The following is a 17,564-nucleotide window of genomic DNA, read 5'->3' on the forward strand; positions in this document are numbered from 1 at the left end:
ACAAGAAAACATAGTAGTAATGCAAACTTTTCAATAGTGGTTAAGTTTAACTAGTTCTTTGAGTAGTAGACAATAATAGTTTCACTGCTGTGCTGAACTCTGATAGCTGCAATATTGATAGTCTATAGAATGGATTTTCGGCTTTGCCACTTTCGGGGTGAAAACGGAGGCAGGGCGGGATAGTTACCGCCCGGGTACTGTTTGGGCTGTGTGGAGTACTTTTTTGCATCTGGGCCCTGCTTTGAGGCATTGTATGGCATTTGCGGCGCAAAACAGAAACCTCACCAATTGAAGTGCGGGGCCAGGAGCACTCCGAGAGGGGCCTCTGGAGGGGGAAAAAAATTCACAAACATGCAAAAAACGTTGCCCACACCACCACAACACAACTGTTACAAAAAATTTAAAGAATAAACACTGGAACTTATCTTTTTTACAGTTTATCCCCTTCATCGCCGTCGGCAGGGCTGGACCGCTGTGTTTTCCCTGGCGGTCATCGCGGGGTGCGTTTCGGGGCATACTGATCGGGTGCAACGAGAGCGGTTGCCCACCAGGCGCAGCTCTTCCCAGCGGTGCTTCTAAGCGTCGCCGCAAAACCCGACCGGAGGAGCGCGACCGGACGTAAAAGACCTCACCGCCCCATTTTTCACCGCGGTGGGTCAAAACCCGGCGAAACACGGAGCGCAAACGACCCGAAAATCCAGCCCTGCAGCTGCGCACCCTTTCATTATAAACTGCCTATGTAAACCGGTCATGGTGTAATTACACCCTCCTACCAGTGGTGCCACTATGGTACCACAGTTTTCTATTTCCCCGCTCCTCAGCCCATCCTGCAGAGAAACTCCTCTGCTGAAACCAATTCAGTTAAATTTGAGGAGAAATGTTAATGAAGTAAATATTTTCAGAAATACCACAAGGTGTTTTTATTTAAATTGTATGGCTTGACTTTTCCCTTGGGTATCAGGCAAAGACCAACAAATTACAATCTCAAGCAATTGTAAGTTAAGCTGGGACTCCATTTCTGAGTGAACCTGGTTTTAAATGCCTTGTATACTGTGACACTTCAGGACAAAAATGTTTCCTGACTCCTTGGAAAAAGAATTGGATATATATCTGTTTAGGGATGGAATTGGAAGTTACAGGGATAGGTCCATACAGAAATAATCAAACACTTCATGCTATTGTGACCAAGGAAAGAAAGAAAAAGAACTGGTGTCTACATAAAGCTTTTCATGGTTTTGGGACATGCTCAGATGCTTCACAGCCAATTCAGTACCTTTTGTTGTTGAAGTGCTGTAAAGTAAAGAAATGTGACAGCCAATTTGCACACAGCAAAGTTCCACCAACAACTGTGAAATAGATGGCTGATTAATCTGTTTTTTAGTGATGTTATTAAAGGGATAAATGTTGAATAAACATGTTGTTTGAACTGTGCCAAAGGATCTCTTGCATCCATCTAAGAGGGCAGACAGGGCCTCAGTTTAAAATCTCACTTGAAAAATGGCGCCTCTGACAGTGCAGTATTGCCTGAATATGGCATTGAAATGCCAAACGAGATTATTTCCTCAAGTCTCCACAGTGGGGCTTGAACTCATGACCTTGTGACTCTTGGGCAAGTTTGCTCCAACGGAGCCAAGGCTGGCAGTACATTTGTGGAAAGTAACCAGTGAGTGCTGACAAGTGGAAATGTGAGAGTGGACTCATTTTCTGGCGTTTTTGAGGGTACAAGGAGAAAAGAAATTTAAAAAATGTGAAACTTTGTCTCCGGAGACTAAATGGCCCTGTGGAAGGAATGGGATTGATGGTCTGAAATGCCTTTTCTCTTTCAATAATTATTTGTGTTTTTAAGTGCTCTGGCCTTGCTGGTGTGTTTAGGTGTGAAAACAATTGAAAGTATTATTAAACATGATTTAACCTTCATCTTTTTGCAGTTGAATTATTGGTTTGCTACTAAGAGACCCATATAGTTGTTTAAAAAGTTACTGTTAATCGATTTAATTCATTTTAGTTCTGAAGGAGAGAGGGCTAAAGGCAAAGATTTAGCAGATAGCATGCAATGTAATATTCATTAAGGATGTTCCATTCCTGTGTAGGTTTGTGAATGTGATTTGTAAACAAAAGCATTTTTTTTCCACCCTCAGGTCAGAGTGGTTTGGGAAAATCCACACTAATAAACACCCTGTTCAAATCCAAAGTTAGCCGTAAATCTGTTGTAGGAACTGAGGAACGGATTCCCCAAACAGTTGAAATGAAATCAATCAGCCATGGTGAGTTGATCAGTGGGGCTGATTTGTATAAGTATTTATCCAGTGACGCTGTTGCAATTCTCTGTCTGCTGAAGGTTTCTGATGACAGTAATCTGGCACTGTACATGCTGTCCTTTTGGCGGTTGTTCACAATGGGATCAGAATGGGTTGGGAAAGAAAGGCCTTTCCCAGGATGGGGAGTGTGACTGTTGCATTCTAAGACTTAACTCTGCTGTTTAAAACTAGAGATCTCTGGTAAAAAAAGTTTAAAAAAAAAAAACAAATATTGAACATTGACACCACTGAAAAATTCTTGGTGTCTTGGGCACCACTCTGCTCCTCCTCTTTCTCCGCAAACCCCCCCCCCCCCCGTCCCTGCCCCCACCTCCAAATCTATTCAAATATTAATGTGTTTTAAATGCATAAAGAACTAGGCCCATAGAATATTTTTACATACTGCATTAATAATAAAGCAAATCATATCACCGCATACTAATATAAAAGTGATCCTGTGGTTGAATGCTGTTATTCTACTTTATGGTGAGTTTTACCAAGGGTCACATTTTTTTTTCATTTATGGGATGTGGGTGTCTTTGGCAAAGCCAGCATTTATTGCCCTTGAGAAGGTGAGCCGCTGCCTTGAACCGCTGCAGTCCGTGAGAAGAAGTTGCTCCCACAGTGCTATTGGGTAGAGAGTTCCAGATTTTGATCCAGTGACGATGAAAGAATGCGATATACTTCCAAGTCAGGATTGTGTGTGACTTGGAGGGGGACCTGGAGGTGGTCGGATTCCCATGTGCCTGTTGCCTTTGTCCTTCTAGAAGGTAGAGATCACTGGTTTGGGAGGTGTTGTCGAAGAAACCTTGGCATATTGCAGCATTGCATGTTATAGATGGTACAATACTGCAGCCATGGTGGGCCGGTGGTGGGGGGGATTGAATGTTTAAGGTGGTGGAAGGGGTGCCAATCAAGCAGGCTGCTTTATCCTGGATGGTATCAAACGAGCTGCACTTATCCAGGCAAGTGGAGAGTATTCCATCACACTTGTATCTTGTAGATGGTGGAAAGGCTTTGAGGAGTCAGGCGGTGGTTCACTCGCTGCAGAACATCCATTCTCTGATCTGCTTTTCTGGTCACAGTATTTCTGTGCCTGGTCCAGTTAAGTTTCTGGTCAATGGTGACCTCCAGGTTTTTGATGGTGGGGTTTTGGTGGGAATGCTGTTGAATGTCAAGGGGAGGTGGTTAGCCTCTCTCTTGTTCGAGACGATTTAACTGAGACCTCTGCATTAATCTGCCCCTGCCTCAATTACATTTATATAATTGGAAGTTTTGCATCAGATCTATATCTGAAGTTTCTAGTACATGAGGAACTGAAAAGGGAAAAGTGTGCTGATTGGGAGCTTGAAACGTCATTTGAACTGCCAAGACTGGTTTCCCCCCCACTGTGCTATATGCGCCTAAATATACAAATCATAACATGATAAATAACCCGTAGCAACAAATCCAAAATAAACAGCAAACAGTCATCCATTCACTGCTTCTAATCACTTCAGAAACATCTCCATGCTCACACTGACACACGCCATGGGATGCATAAACATCCCTGACCCTGGCTTCCAGCCCAGTCATATACGTGAGCTTCCCTCCCATCTACTACACAACCTGCCCTCCACTGCAATGTGGGAGCAGACCTTGATAAGTTCAACATAGTGACTCCCAACGGCTGCTGAGGAGAGAGAGAGCAACTTTTAGTTGAACAGAGACTGAACCATAAGCAGCAAATGCAAGACCAATAATACTTTGGGACCTTCTAGTCACAATCTGGGCCTGTTTCGTCTCTAACACTGCTCCCCCGACCCCTTCAAATCTATTCAGACCTGGCCCAGACTCCAGTTCCAACTATTCCATGTGAAGTGGCCTCGTTGTTTATCTAAAAGCTAAAAAATAATTTATAGTCAATGTTGCTGTGTGACTTGGAGGCCTAAAAGAATTGTGCACTCTTTTAGATATGAGTGTAATATCCTTTGAGAAAATGATCAGAAAATGATAATCAGGTATGAAATGCTACAGTTTCTTCAGATGTGATGAATGTATCCAAGAATTTGTTTATCGTTGACAGTCATTCAAAACTGAAGCCCTCGACTGCTATAGGAACTGAAAAATATATTGCTGTTTTATTTTTACCTTATTGTACAGAGGTCGGTGGTGATTGAATCCTTCATAAATCGAGAGACAAAATCCACAACAGTCCTCGGATCATGAATTTGCAGTGTCTGAGCGCCTTTGTCATTACTTGAATTGGATCATTGTTTAAATTGGATCATTGTATTTGGTTTTGTTTTGTAAAGAGACTGCCCCTTGAAACCTTTTTGTGTCTGTTTTATTATTGCTGTTTGTATTCATGATCATTTTCCTATTGTTTGTGGAACAAAAATTGTTCAAATGTTAGTCCAGCAATTGAAAGCACTTCAGGTATGGCTGAAGAAAACATGGCAGATGCTGCTGGTGATAGTTCTGGCTCGGGCAGAACATTTCCACCCGAAAAATATAAAAATTTTCAGTCTTAATTTGACTTACTTGATTTATCCAATAGCGTTCTCAATTTATTGCAGATGTTGAGGAAAAGGGGGTCCGCATGAAACTAACAGTAATTGATACCCCAGGATTTGGCGATCAGATAAACAATGAGAATTGGTGAGTACCAGTCCCAATTACGTTTAAAACATTCATGTTTACAACTGGCTTATATCGATCAGAAAATCAGTTTCAAGGTTATAGCGTCTTAAGTGCTCCGATTATTTTGGACAGATACAGTTGTTTTCTCACTACATAGAAAATAGGTGCAGGACTAGGCCATTCGGCCCTTCGAGCCTGCACCACCATTCAATATCATGGCTGATCATTCACCTCAGTACCCCTTTCTTGCATTCTCTCCATACCCCTTGATCCCTTTAGCCGTCAGGGCCATATCTAACTCCCTCTTGAATATATCTAACGAGCTGGCATCAGCAACTCTCTGCGGTAGAGAATTCCACAGGTTAACAACTCTGAGTGAAGAAGTTTCTCCTCATCTCAGTCCTAAATGGCATACCCCTTATCCTTAGACAGTGACCCCTGGTTCTGGACTTTCCCAACATTGGGAACATTCTTCCAGCATCTAACCTGTCCAGTCCCGTCAGAATTTTATATGTTTCTATGAGATCCCCCCTCCTTCTTCTAAACTCTAATGAATGCAGGCTCAGTCGATCCAGTCTCTCCTCCTACATCAGTCCTGCCATCCCGGGAAAAAAGTCTGGTGAACTTTCGCTGCACTCCCTCAATAGCAAGAATGTCCTTCCTCAGATTAGGAAACCAAAACTGAACACAATATTTCAGGTGAGGCTTCACCAAGGCCCTGTACAATTGCATTAAGACCTCCCTGCTCCTGTACTCAAATCCCCTAGCTATGAAGGCCAACATGCCATTTGCCGCCTTCACCGCCTGCTGTACCTGCATGCCAACCTTCAACGACTGATGAACCATGACACCCAGGTCTCGTTGCACCTCCCCTTTTCCTAATCTGTCGCCATTCAGATAATATTCTGCCTTCATGTTTTTGCCACCAAAGTGGATAACCTCACATTTATCCACATTATACTGCATCTGCCATGCATATTTTCCCACTCACCTAATCTGTCCAAGTCACCCTGCAGCCTCTTAGCATCCTCCTCTCAGCTCACACCGCCACCCAGCTTAGTGTCGTCGGCAAACTTGGAGATACTACACTCAATTCCTTCATCTAAATCATTGATGTATATTGTAAATAGCTGGGGTCCCAGCACTGAGCCCTGCAGCACCCCACTAGTCACTGCCTGCCATTCTGAGAAGGACCCGTTTATCCCTACTCTCGGCTTCCTGTCTGTCAACCAGTTCTCGATCCACGTCAGTACATTACCCCCAATACTATGTGCTTTAATTTGGCACACCAGTCTCTTGTGTGGGACCTTGTCAAAAGCCTTTTGAAAATCCAAATACACCACATCCACTGGTTCTCCCTTGTCCACTCTACTAGTTACATCCTCAAAACAAATTCTAGAAGATTCGTCAAGCATGATTTCACTTTCATAAATCCATGCTGACTTGGACCAATCCTATCACTGCTTTCCAAATGCGCTGCTATTTTATCTTTAATAATTGATTCAAACATTTTCCCCACTACTGATGTCAGTCTATAATTCCCCATTTTCTCTCCCTCCTTTTTAAAAAAAGTGGTGTTATATTAGCTACCTTCCAGTCCATAGGAACTGATCCAGAGTCGATAAACTGTTGGAAAATGATCACCAATGCATCCACTATATCTAGGGCTAATTCCTTAAGTACTCTGGGATGCAGACTATTGGGCCCTGGTGATTTATCAGCCTTCCACCCCATCAATTTCCCTAACACAATTTCCTGACTAATAAGAATTCCCTTCAGTTCCTCCTTCCTAATATTTCCGGAAGATTATATGTGTCTTCCTTCGTGAAGACAGAACCAAAGTATTTGTTCAATTGATCTGTCATTTCTTTGTTCCCCATTATAAATTCACCTGATTCTGACTGTAACGGACCTACGTTTGTCTTCACTAATCTTTTTCTCTTCACCTATCTATAGAAGCTTTTGCAGTCAGAGCTGAGATGAGTTCACATCTCATTGAGGTGCACTGAATGTAGTACAAGATCTTTATTGAGACAGACCTCATTTCAATGTTTAGTAATTTCGGTTGTGAATCCTTCATCAAAACCGGCATGGCTGTTTAGGAGATTTCCCACATTAAAGGAAAAAAGCAATTTGCAGTCCATCAGCTGTAATAAATGACCCAGATCCGAAAGCTGTCCGGTAACATGCCTTAATGCATCACTTTTTACTTTCAAATCCAATATTTAAGCGCAGGAGTCCAGTCCAAAACCGAGTAATAGTCTGCAATTTCAGACATGTGCCAGGGCTGAGCCCTACACAAGGTTCATTTAAACTGAACTCTGCATCGCAGCAAACAATTCATAAGGCAAGCAACAAAAAGCTTAGAAGGTAATGGTCTACAAACCAGCCCTGTGCTCTCTGGCAGTCTTGAAAGCCGGAATACTCCAACTTCTACTCAGTAGCCACTCCACTACAAATGCTACCACGTTATACCGGCCATCGTGTATAATGGGCAAATCACATTCACATGAACATGCTTGCTATAAGCGGTGGAGATTGTAGCTGTTAAACGGTGATCTAGTGATGGTTCCATTTGGTCTCAAACTTCGTTAACAGAAATGATTCACTTCCTTATGACTCCTTTCACTTCATATTGAGATATTTAATTCAAGAAAAGTGTGTCCTTTTAAGTATTTTTATGTATTAAAAGAATACCTTACTTTGAAAATACTTATCCATAGACGATATTCCCTTTAAAACAAACAATGAAAATCAACAAACAAAAACTAATTACAAGTAATGTCTACCAGGATGATGGTCGGTGAACTAGATAGGCACTGGTCTGGCAATTCCTGTGACCACTCTGAAGTTTTGTTAAATCTAGCCCGGGTCATACACAATATTTAATTGTCCCTGTAATCTCCCTCCAAGCTTGACTGTCTGCTGGGAACTTGTGATCACAGGATGGCCTGTATTGTGCGCAGTCAGAAAATAACTCCCTTTGATTTAGTGTTTAATTTGAAATTTTGCACTTGGAAGCAGAATGGTTAAAACTTTCTGCTGATATCTACTTCCTTCAGTTCTTGAAAACAATCCTGCCTGGTGTGGGGAGAGCTTCAGTCCTTGGACCATGATGTTGCATGATTTTCTAATGATCCACATTATAATCAGTACTGAGGATTATGCACTGGCGTGTGAAGTTTCTTTAACCAGCGGAAATAGTTTTTCTTTATCTACCCAATCAGTTCTCCTTAATATCTTGAAAACTTCGATTAAATCACCCCATTACCTTCTAAATTCCAGGGAATACAACCCTAGTTTGTGTAATCCCTCCTTGTAATTTAGCCTTGAAGTCCAGGTAACATTCTGGTAAATCTACTCTGCATTTCCTCCAGGTCCATTGTATCCTTCCTAAGGTGAGGTGCCCAGAACGGAACATAGTACTCCCAATTCTGAACTGCCTTCTTTCTGTAGGTCTATTACTGACAATCAGGACTAAAAATTATTTGGGGCAGGTTGTTATGTGAGGTTGTTTCTAGTTCCCACATTCATTCTCTGTTTATACACTGGATAAACTATTCAATAGACTAAAAATCACTAAAGCCTAGATATATTGGTGTAAGGACCTTGGTACTTCCAGGCAAGCTATCTGGAATCTTTTTTTACTAGTGTCTTTCAGTCACTTGTCAAGAAGAACTCCTGAGTTGGCATAAAATCCTGAGACTGCACATTTGTTTTTGTGTTGTATTGTAAGCTAGTGCTAACACTCTCCTGTGTTACTGCTAGGGAGATGCACAAGCATCGCTTTAGAATTTCACACCCTTATGATAGAGAAGTGCCTTTGGAGATGCCCTGATTCACTGGTGTGTTTTCCTGTGACGGCACAGCTGATGCTGGGAAATCCTCTTGAGGAAATCGGAAGCCTCATAATGTCTTATGTTCTCAGAATGTACAAAGCCCATTAGGCCCATATGCAATTACCCTGTTTTTTTTCGTCTGATATGTTACACCACTGCTCCATTGCTTTCAACAAATTTCCATCAATATTACTTGCTGCTTCCAGCCAGATATGTTAACTGTAACATCCCAACAATAAGCTTTAATGTGTAGCTAGTTCCTCATAAACTTCTGACTGACTTTTAAAAAAAAAAAAAGCTGAATGGCTGGTTGAAATTTTATAACTTGCCCCCTTCAGGGGCCCAAGTTTCCACATGATTCGCGCCTGATTTTTAGGAGCAACTGGTGGAGAACGGACTATTTTAGAAATCGCAATTCTCCACATTTTTTTTTCTGCAGTTCTAGTCAGGTAGAACAGTTCTAGTTTAGAACAGAATTTTTTCTTCAAAAGGGGGCGTGTCCGGCCACTGACGCCTGATTTGAAAGTTTCCACAGTGAAAATGTACTCCAAACTAAAGTAGAATGGAGCCAGTGAAGATTTTTGTAGAACTGAAAAAACCTGTTCTACACATTAAAAAAATCAGGCGCAGGTTACAAATTAGGCGTCCAGAACGAGGTGGGGGGGAAGGGAACTCATTAAATTCGACAATAAATCTTTATTTATACTTCTACAAATATTGTACAAATAAATCCAACCTGAATAAACATTTATAAGCCAAGAAAAGATTAAATAAACCATCTTCCTACCTGTGTGAAAGTGCTTCAGCCAGGGAGAATTCTGCAGCTGTTCGTGCCGCTGAGAGAGAGAGAGAGAGAGAAAGACGGAGCGGGTGTCGGGTCTCGGGTCGGGGCGGGGGGGGGGGGTAGCGGGTCTCGGGGCGGGGCGGGCGGGGGGGTTGGGGGAGCGGGTCTCGGGTCTGGTTGCGGGTGTCTGGTCGGTGGCGGGGGAAGCGGGTGTCGGGTCGGGGGGGGGGGGGGGGAGCAGGAGCTGGCCGTGGGAGGAGCCTCATTCACACAGCCCCAGTGAGGCCATTCAGCCAGGGCTAGGGGCTGTGTGCTTCGGGCCCCTCCCACACAGTTCGGCGCCTGGAGCTACTGCACTTGCGTGCCCACTGTAGCGCGCATGTGCAGAGGTCCCGGCACTGTTTTCAGCGCAGGGACCTGGCTCCGCCCCCCCCCACAGCTTGTGCTGGTTGCGCCGAGGGCCAGAGGACCTATAAGTAGGTGGAGAATACCGAGGATTTTTTTAGGCGCGAAAAACGGGCGCCCAGCTCAGAGGGGCGCCCGTTTTTTTTCTTGTGGAAACTTGGGCCCAATGAGTTAGTATTCTGATCTCATTTTATACTGTTTTAGTACGATACCTCCAAATGTAAGTTTTTTGATTAGGATTTTAGCTTTTCACCTAAAAGGGAGCTTGCCATCATAAAAAGAAATGACAATCTAAAAACCATCTCAAATTTTCACCATTGACAACTCGACATTCCTCCTTGTGTGGGAATAAAATCTACAGCCAGAAAGTAACCACATCAAAGAATACGACGCTTTTGGAAGCTCGAGGCAAATCTGAACTTTGTTTTTAATTTTGCCTTCGAAATCATCAAGTTTAATAGTTGCTTTGATAATTCTGCTGTAGTTATATGTCTGCTTGATTAGTTTAATTACATCTTCTATTTCTAATTTTCCATTTAGCTGGCAGCCCATCACAATGTTTATTAACGATCAGTATGAGATGTACCTGAAAGAAGAGCTTACTGTCAATAGAAAGAAACGGATCCAGGACACAAGAGTGCATTGTTGTATATACTTCATTGCTCCAACTGGACACTCGTACGTACCCCTTTCCTCCCAGCTCGTTTCATTGATTACTGATCTAAGAAAATGCTGTTGGAGCCAAATTTACAATGGCTGCTGAAGTAAACTGCTTACCCTTGTTTTGGTTTGAGGCTGATGAACTTATTTTAGATAGTGAGCATGCCAATGATGGCATCTGTTAAAAGCAAATTATGACGTTGTGTAAGCAAAATATGCTTCACACACACAGTAAATCCTTTCAATTGAGATGCATCCGATAGCTCCAACAGTTGAGGAGTGTAGTCCCAACCAGCGCATTAGTAGTTTCAACCTAGGGCTTTATCACTCAAGCTCACTTGCAAGAGTTTCATAAGATCTAAGCACGCCCACTCAATGCTACACTGCAGCAGAAAGTTCTGAATTTTTTCTATTTCCTTGGGAGAAGGAGAACACTGATTTTAGCTAACGGGATGCTCTGCTTGATTAGCAAGATCTCTGTTAACAGTTGGAGAGAAGTTCCTGGTTTCTGTCCTTGTTAGCAAATTGAATGCAACTTTTTTAACCCGTAATTCTAATGAACTGGGTCAATTCTACCTTAAAGAGAACACTCCCACTCTGTGTCTGTTTCCCCCTCCAGATTCTTTAAGCTGACCCAGACCATGTGTTCCTTTTGTCTGTTTGTTATCTTGCTAGGTAGGTAGTCAAGAGCTTGACCTCTGTCTTTCTCCTAGCTTTCTGTGTTCAGGGATTGGCTGTGGGGATAGCAATTAAACAGGTTACTGCCCCTCGAAGTGACGACTCCCAGAAACTACCCCTTGCTGTTTATAAATTAATAAATCATTCTGACAAGGTGGCAGCCGTGGCTCAGTGGGTAGCACTCTCACCTCTGAGTCAGAAGGTTGAGAGTTCAAGTCCAACTCCAGAGACTTGAACACAAAAATCTAGGCTGTCACTCCAATGCAGTACTGAGGAAGTTAAATTGAGGCCCCGTCTGCTCTCGCAGATGGATTAAAAGATCCCATGGTACTATTTTGAAGAAGAGCAGGGGAGTTCTCCCCGGTGTCCTGGCCAATATTTATCCCTCAATCAATATCACTAAAAAAGAGATTATCTAGTCGTTAACACATTGCTGTTTGTGGGAGCTTGCTGTGCGTAAATTGGTTGCCACATTTCCTACATTGCAACAATGACTATTGATTACACTTCATTGACTGTAAAGAGCTTTGGGATGTCCTGAGGTCGTTAAAGGTGTTTATGTAAATACACATTTTTTTTTTCTGACCTATTGGGTGTGAAAGTTCATTTGAAAGTGGTATGTGGGAAGCATTACTTTGTGAACTAGATCTCATCCACATCCCCAGCACTTGACTGCTATGGAGATTTTAATCTGTTTTGAGCTAAATTTGACCAGTAAGGCAACAACCAAAACATCACAATGCATTGATGTGGAAACATTGGGGCTAAAATGCCAGGCCTCGCCGGGTCCGTGCCATGTGCCAGGCCTCGCCGGGTCCGTGCCATGTGCCAGGCCTCGCCGGGTCCGTGCCATGTGCCAGGCCTCGCCGGGTCCGTGCCATGTGCCAGGCCTCGCCGGGTCCGTGCCATGTGCCAGGCCTCGCTGGGTCCGTGCCATGTGCCAGGCCTCGCCGGGTCCGTGCCATGTGCCAGGCCTCGCCGGGTCCGTGCCAAGTGCCAGGCCTCGCCAGGTCCGTGCCAAGTGCCAGGCCTCGCAAAAGCTGTTTTTTGGGGCGCGATGCGCATGCGCCGAAAACCAGCTATTCCGATCTGTCAAGATTTCTCGAACAGATCCTCCGCATCCCCGGGAGAAGGACATTTGCGTGGGAGAGATTGGGCTATTTACATATTGGGCTATTTATGGGCATATGATGATGATGATGATGATACCCATCTCTTGCCCAGTGAATGTCCTTCAAACTTTTACGCCTGGTGAAAGCAGGTGCATAGCCTACTTTTTACCAGCGTAAGAGTTTTAAAATATATAAAAATGTAAGTTAAATACACATTTTTAGCGAAAAAACCCTGTCCATTAAGGTAAGTTTATTTTAACACTAAAGTGTTATTAGTATTAAAGCATGAAAAAAAATTCCAAAAAATATATTTTTTTCTAAAATATTTAATTACATTTAATTTCAATTAATTTTAAATGTGAGTTTTATTTATTATGCTGTGTTTGGGTGTTTTAGGGGTTTTTCTCTGATAGTAATGGGAACTTACAACTTGCACAAACGGAGTTCCCATTATTATCAATGAGAATACTGCATTGTGATTGGTTGTCCAGGCCCACATGACTCCAGCTTGGACTTGCATATCTCGAAGACAGGTCCCCATGCGTTGCGCAGCGAATCTAGTCCTCCGACCGGAATCTTGCGTGTCTCCAAGACCAACAGGTAGATTTGTAGATCTTTTTCGGGTCGGAGGCGTTCGTACGAAAGAAGCCTCTGACCTCAATTTTAGGCTCATTGTGTTTTCATAGCTCAACTGCACCAATACTGGGGCTAGGTGAGCCAGATGGGCCAGTGCTGGTTGTCTCCTGCCTGAAACTGTTACTATTACTATACCTGTGTATTGCCCTATTGAGCTCTTCAATGTGAATAGTTATTTAGCTAAAAGTAAATGGTTTGCAGCTTAAAATCCGGTTGGAACAGACAGTCTAAAGATACCATTTAAACAGGTACATTATCCACTGTCATAAATACTGTAATCTGAAATGGAGACGAGCTTTTAGGGGAACAGAAGATGCAAACATGGTGATATATTAGACAAATGGAACAGACTTGAAAAGTTCCAGAGATGGACAGCTGGATAGTATCTCTCAAATGGTCTTGGCCAATAATTTAGCATGGAGCATGTCAACTGACCAGATTGAAAACTAGAACATTGGAAACAAATGTTATTGTATTGCAGACACTGGACATCTGAAACACTGGAAACATTTGATGGTTCAGTCAGCGTTTGTGGGGAGAACAGACAGGGTCATGTGTCGGGTATGGTTAAGTTTTGATAAAGGGAGCACACATGAACTGTTGAGCCATCTGTCCTCTCCACAAATGCTGACCGGGACGCTGAATGTTTTCAGTGTTTTCTGCTTTTGCTTGTGTTCTGAGTTGGGGCAAATCCGCCTGACGCAATTGCAGATGTAAATCGAATGAGGAACTGTTCATACAGGCTACAGTAACATATTGAGAAAATACAAAGGATGAGTCAATTAGAAATGAAATACCGTGCCACAATGAGCTATACTTCTCTCTTGCTACTCTCTCTCTCTCTCTCTCTCTCTCTCTCTCTCTCTCGCTTCTCTCTCTCTCTCTCTCTCTCTCGCTTCTCTCTCTCTCTCTCTCTCTCTCTCTCAAACCTTCAGGAGAGGAAAATATCTTATCAACTGTCGGCTTGTTACAGCATGTTTACGAGCACAATTGTATAATAGTAAATCACCCCCGATGTATATTGGTAGTGTGGGTTGTGCCTAGTGGTGAATATGACTGTCTTACTATAATTAAATATTGTTGCTCCAAATGGCAATGAATCAGTTGAACATAAGGTCATAAGTAATTGCTATAACATTGAAGCTTTGGAAGTCTTAAAGAAGTACTGTCTTCCAAAAAATGTGTGGTTTTCCCCCATTAATTTTGGGGAGAAAGCTTAACTGTGCATGTTTGGTGACACCAATTGATCTTGATGCATATTTGACATAGTTCTGTTTGTTTTTGCTTTCTCTGGAGTACAGAACACAGCTTATTTACAGGGGATCATTTTCCGTGTACTCGCTGGTCATCTGCTGGCACATGTCGGAAAATCATGGGCAATGTACGCCGGCCATGGCAATACTCCCCGCCACCGGAACAGACTCAAAAATGACCTCCCGGTAGAAATTTACAAAATGTTTGGCTGGTCATACAGGAGCTAGATTTCCCTGATGTATTGGGTAGTTAGTGGAATAAGAAAGGAGGAGTAACACATCTGTGTTTGTTCGTAATAGTACACGCTCATGTTCACACTAGCTAAATCTGAGGCGAAATATCCATTAGATGCGACAGCAGGATATGAATTGTTAAGTCTATTAGTCTGTGTGGACATTCCATTTAAATATTCTGCATTTATCATAGAATCAGACTGGTTAAGGCACAGAAGGAGGCGATTTGACCCATCAAGCCTGTGCCAGCTCTCTGCAAGAGCACTTCAGCTAGCCCCACTCCCCCGCCCTTTCCCTGTAGCCCTGCAATGTTTTTATCCAAATACTTCTCCAATTCCCTTTTGAAAGCCACAATTGAGTCTGCCTCCACCAGTCTTTCAGGCAGTGCATTCCAGATCCTAACCATTCGCTGCGTAAAAATGTTTCCCCCAGATCGCCTTTGGTTCTTCTGCCAATCACCTTAAATCTGTGTCCTCTGATTCTCGGCCTTTCTGTCAATGGGAACAATTTCTCTGTGTCTAGACCCCTCATGATTTTGAACACCTCGATCAAATCTCCTCTCAATCTTCTTTGCTCTAAGGAGCACAACTGCAGCTTCTCCAGTCTAGCCACATAATTGAAGTCCCTCATCCCTGGAACCATTTTGGTAAATCTCTTCTGCATCCTCACTAAGGCCTTCACAGCCTTTTTAGGGCCCAAAATTGGTGGACATTCCCCCAGCGACCACCGACATACCACCCAAAATAGCGAATTTGTTTGAAAAATACCAACATACTGCCCGATGGAAAATTCATCAGCGGCATACCGCCGGGCGGTATGCATCCCATCAGTCCCTGCACACCGCCGACATACCGCCCACAATTGCCAAATTGATGACTTACCACTGACCCTGCACACCACCCTGGAAAAGGTAGTTTTAAATTGGTCTTCAGTCGGCGGTATGCATCTTCACCTGTGAATTTAAAAAAAAAAAATCTCTTTCCCCCAACCCCCTCCCCACATCCGCACAGTGCTCTCAAGCCGGCAGTCTCTCTCGATTCTGATCTGTGTCTCTTGGGGTGGAGCTTTGCAGCAGCATGCGTGCGCACGACTCTGGACCTGAAGATTCCCATGTGGAAAGGACTCACCACCAGCTGCACTCCACTCCGCTTGGCATACCGCCGAGAAAAAGCTGACGAAAATCGCGCACATTCCACACCAGCGATACCCGGCGGTATGAAACGACATACTACCGGCATACTGCCGAGAAATGGGCGGATGGCCAATTTCGGCCCCCTAAAGTGCAGTGCCCATAATTGGATGCGATAGTCCAGTTGTGGCTGAACCAGAGTTTTATAAAGGTTGGTCATTACTTGCTCAGTTATTTCAGCAGCAATTCTCGCCTTACTCTGAAAAGGAAATGGAGATGGATTGTGACAGTGCAAGGTTTTTGTTTTCACTTTTTGTGCCCCTTCCCCTCCAAGATGCTGCTTACAAAAGAAAATCTCACCAATTTAGTTGAGTTTGGAACAACAAAGAAAGGTAAAATGAGGTGAAGGCAGGGTTTATGTATATGGTGTTAGGCTGGCTATGAAACCACTTGGACAGGAAATGGAGACCAGGATATTTTAGATAGTCTGGCTTGAGAGAATGTTGTACATGGGTTAGAATGAGAACTTGAATAAATCGAAAACCATATAGTAAGGCTTTGGTTAAAAAGACATTGAGACCCACTGATGTAAATGCAGATTTAAAAAATGGATAACCATGTGTACATGAAGAGAGCAAGGAGGTATCACTAATTATATCTGGGATTGCATTCCTTTTTTCACATCAAATAAATATTGTACGGCATCACTATAAACAATTTCGCATTTGGAAACCTGTCCAATTTGATACTAATTCTAGTGACTTATTTTTCATCCTGTGGTGTGCAGCCTCCATATTGTTAATAATAGGTTCTTGACTCTTCTCCACTCGACCTTGGTGTTAACCAGATTGGGTCATGTAAATGTTCCAAGTGTCTCTTTAACCCACACAGAACAATATTTGAACTCCCAGCCGAGCTTTTCCACTTCGTATCTTGTCCGCCCACAATTTTCTGCCTGTTCACTTCAATGGATGGGATATCACTGGGGAGCAAACAGACACACAAAACCTTGGCTCACTGGTTCAATAAAAGTAATTGCTGTTAATGCACACCAGATCAGTCCACATCTGAAAGAGAAAAGCAGGTTAATGATTCATGTGGGATCCTGGTTCCAAACTGGTTTGTATTGCAGATTCCGACATCTGTGGTTTTATTTTTTATCAGTCACTTAGTACTATGTTTTAACATTTGGTGATGTCATCTTAATTTGGTCGTGGTGTGGGGAAATTGTTGTTTGAGAGTTAGGATACTTTCCTCAAGTAATTGAAACAAATAGTATATTATGAACACTGAGATAGAGGCTCCTGTTGATGAACTATGTATCTTGGATATTTATAGCACCTTGTCTCACTGGTCTGAGACTCGAACATTCCACTTGCTCTCATCACAAAATTGCTTACCTGCAACTTTTTATATTTGCAATAAATTTTAACTTATTAATGAATGGGATTACAGGTTAATTTCACTTGAGCTATATGCTGGATGGCTTTTTGAACATGTACGTCTTTCATCGCTATCAAATGGATACTTACCAGTTGAGTATTGTGGAGCTGAAAAAAAGTCCTATAATTGAGAAAATAGTTGTCATCACTATAATGGTGGCAGAGGCAAGAAGTTACAAATATTAAAAACATTAATGACATGGCCAGCAGGCAAAAGGATATGCTGCGAATTGATACGGAAGTGGTTTGAAGCTACTTCATATTATTCTTGGTGACTAGTTATAAAAGAAGTGAGCAACATATTTTGACGAACATTTGCGGCTATTACATGAATACAAATAGTGGATAGTGGAAAATTTCATTCTCCTCAATTTGATCAATAGAAATCACTTGTGTTTCTCCTCCCAAAATGGAATGACCTATGCTTGCTGCTATTTCAAATCTACAGTGCATGTTGTCCTGGTGAGGGGCCT

General features: G+C 42.8%; 1 protein-coding gene across 3 annotated transcripts in view; it reads left to right on the top strand.

Annotated features, from left to right (window-relative positions):
• LOC139226687 (septin-9-like) overlaps positions 1-17,564 on the top strand; it is a 291,693-nt gene that overhangs the window by 238,818 nt on the left and 35,311 nt on the right. For all 3 annotated transcript variants that reach the window (XM_070857620.1, XM_070857622.1, XM_070857621.1), the window contains 3 exons: positions 2,139-2,264; positions 4,856-4,937; positions 10,488-10,625. In XM_070857620.1, coding sequence (XP_070713721.1) covers positions 2,139-2,264; positions 4,856-4,937; positions 10,488-10,625 — 346 coding nt within the window. The remainder of the gene's footprint in view (positions 1-2,138; positions 2,265-4,855; positions 4,938-10,487; positions 10,626-17,564) is intronic.

This window comes from Pristiophorus japonicus, chromosome 16 (genome assembly GCF_044704955.1).
Source record: "Pristiophorus japonicus isolate sPriJap1 chromosome 16, sPriJap1.hap1, whole genome shotgun sequence".
In the NCBI taxonomy this organism is placed as follows: Eukaryota; Metazoa; Chordata; class Chondrichthyes; family Pristiophoridae; genus Pristiophorus; species Pristiophorus japonicus.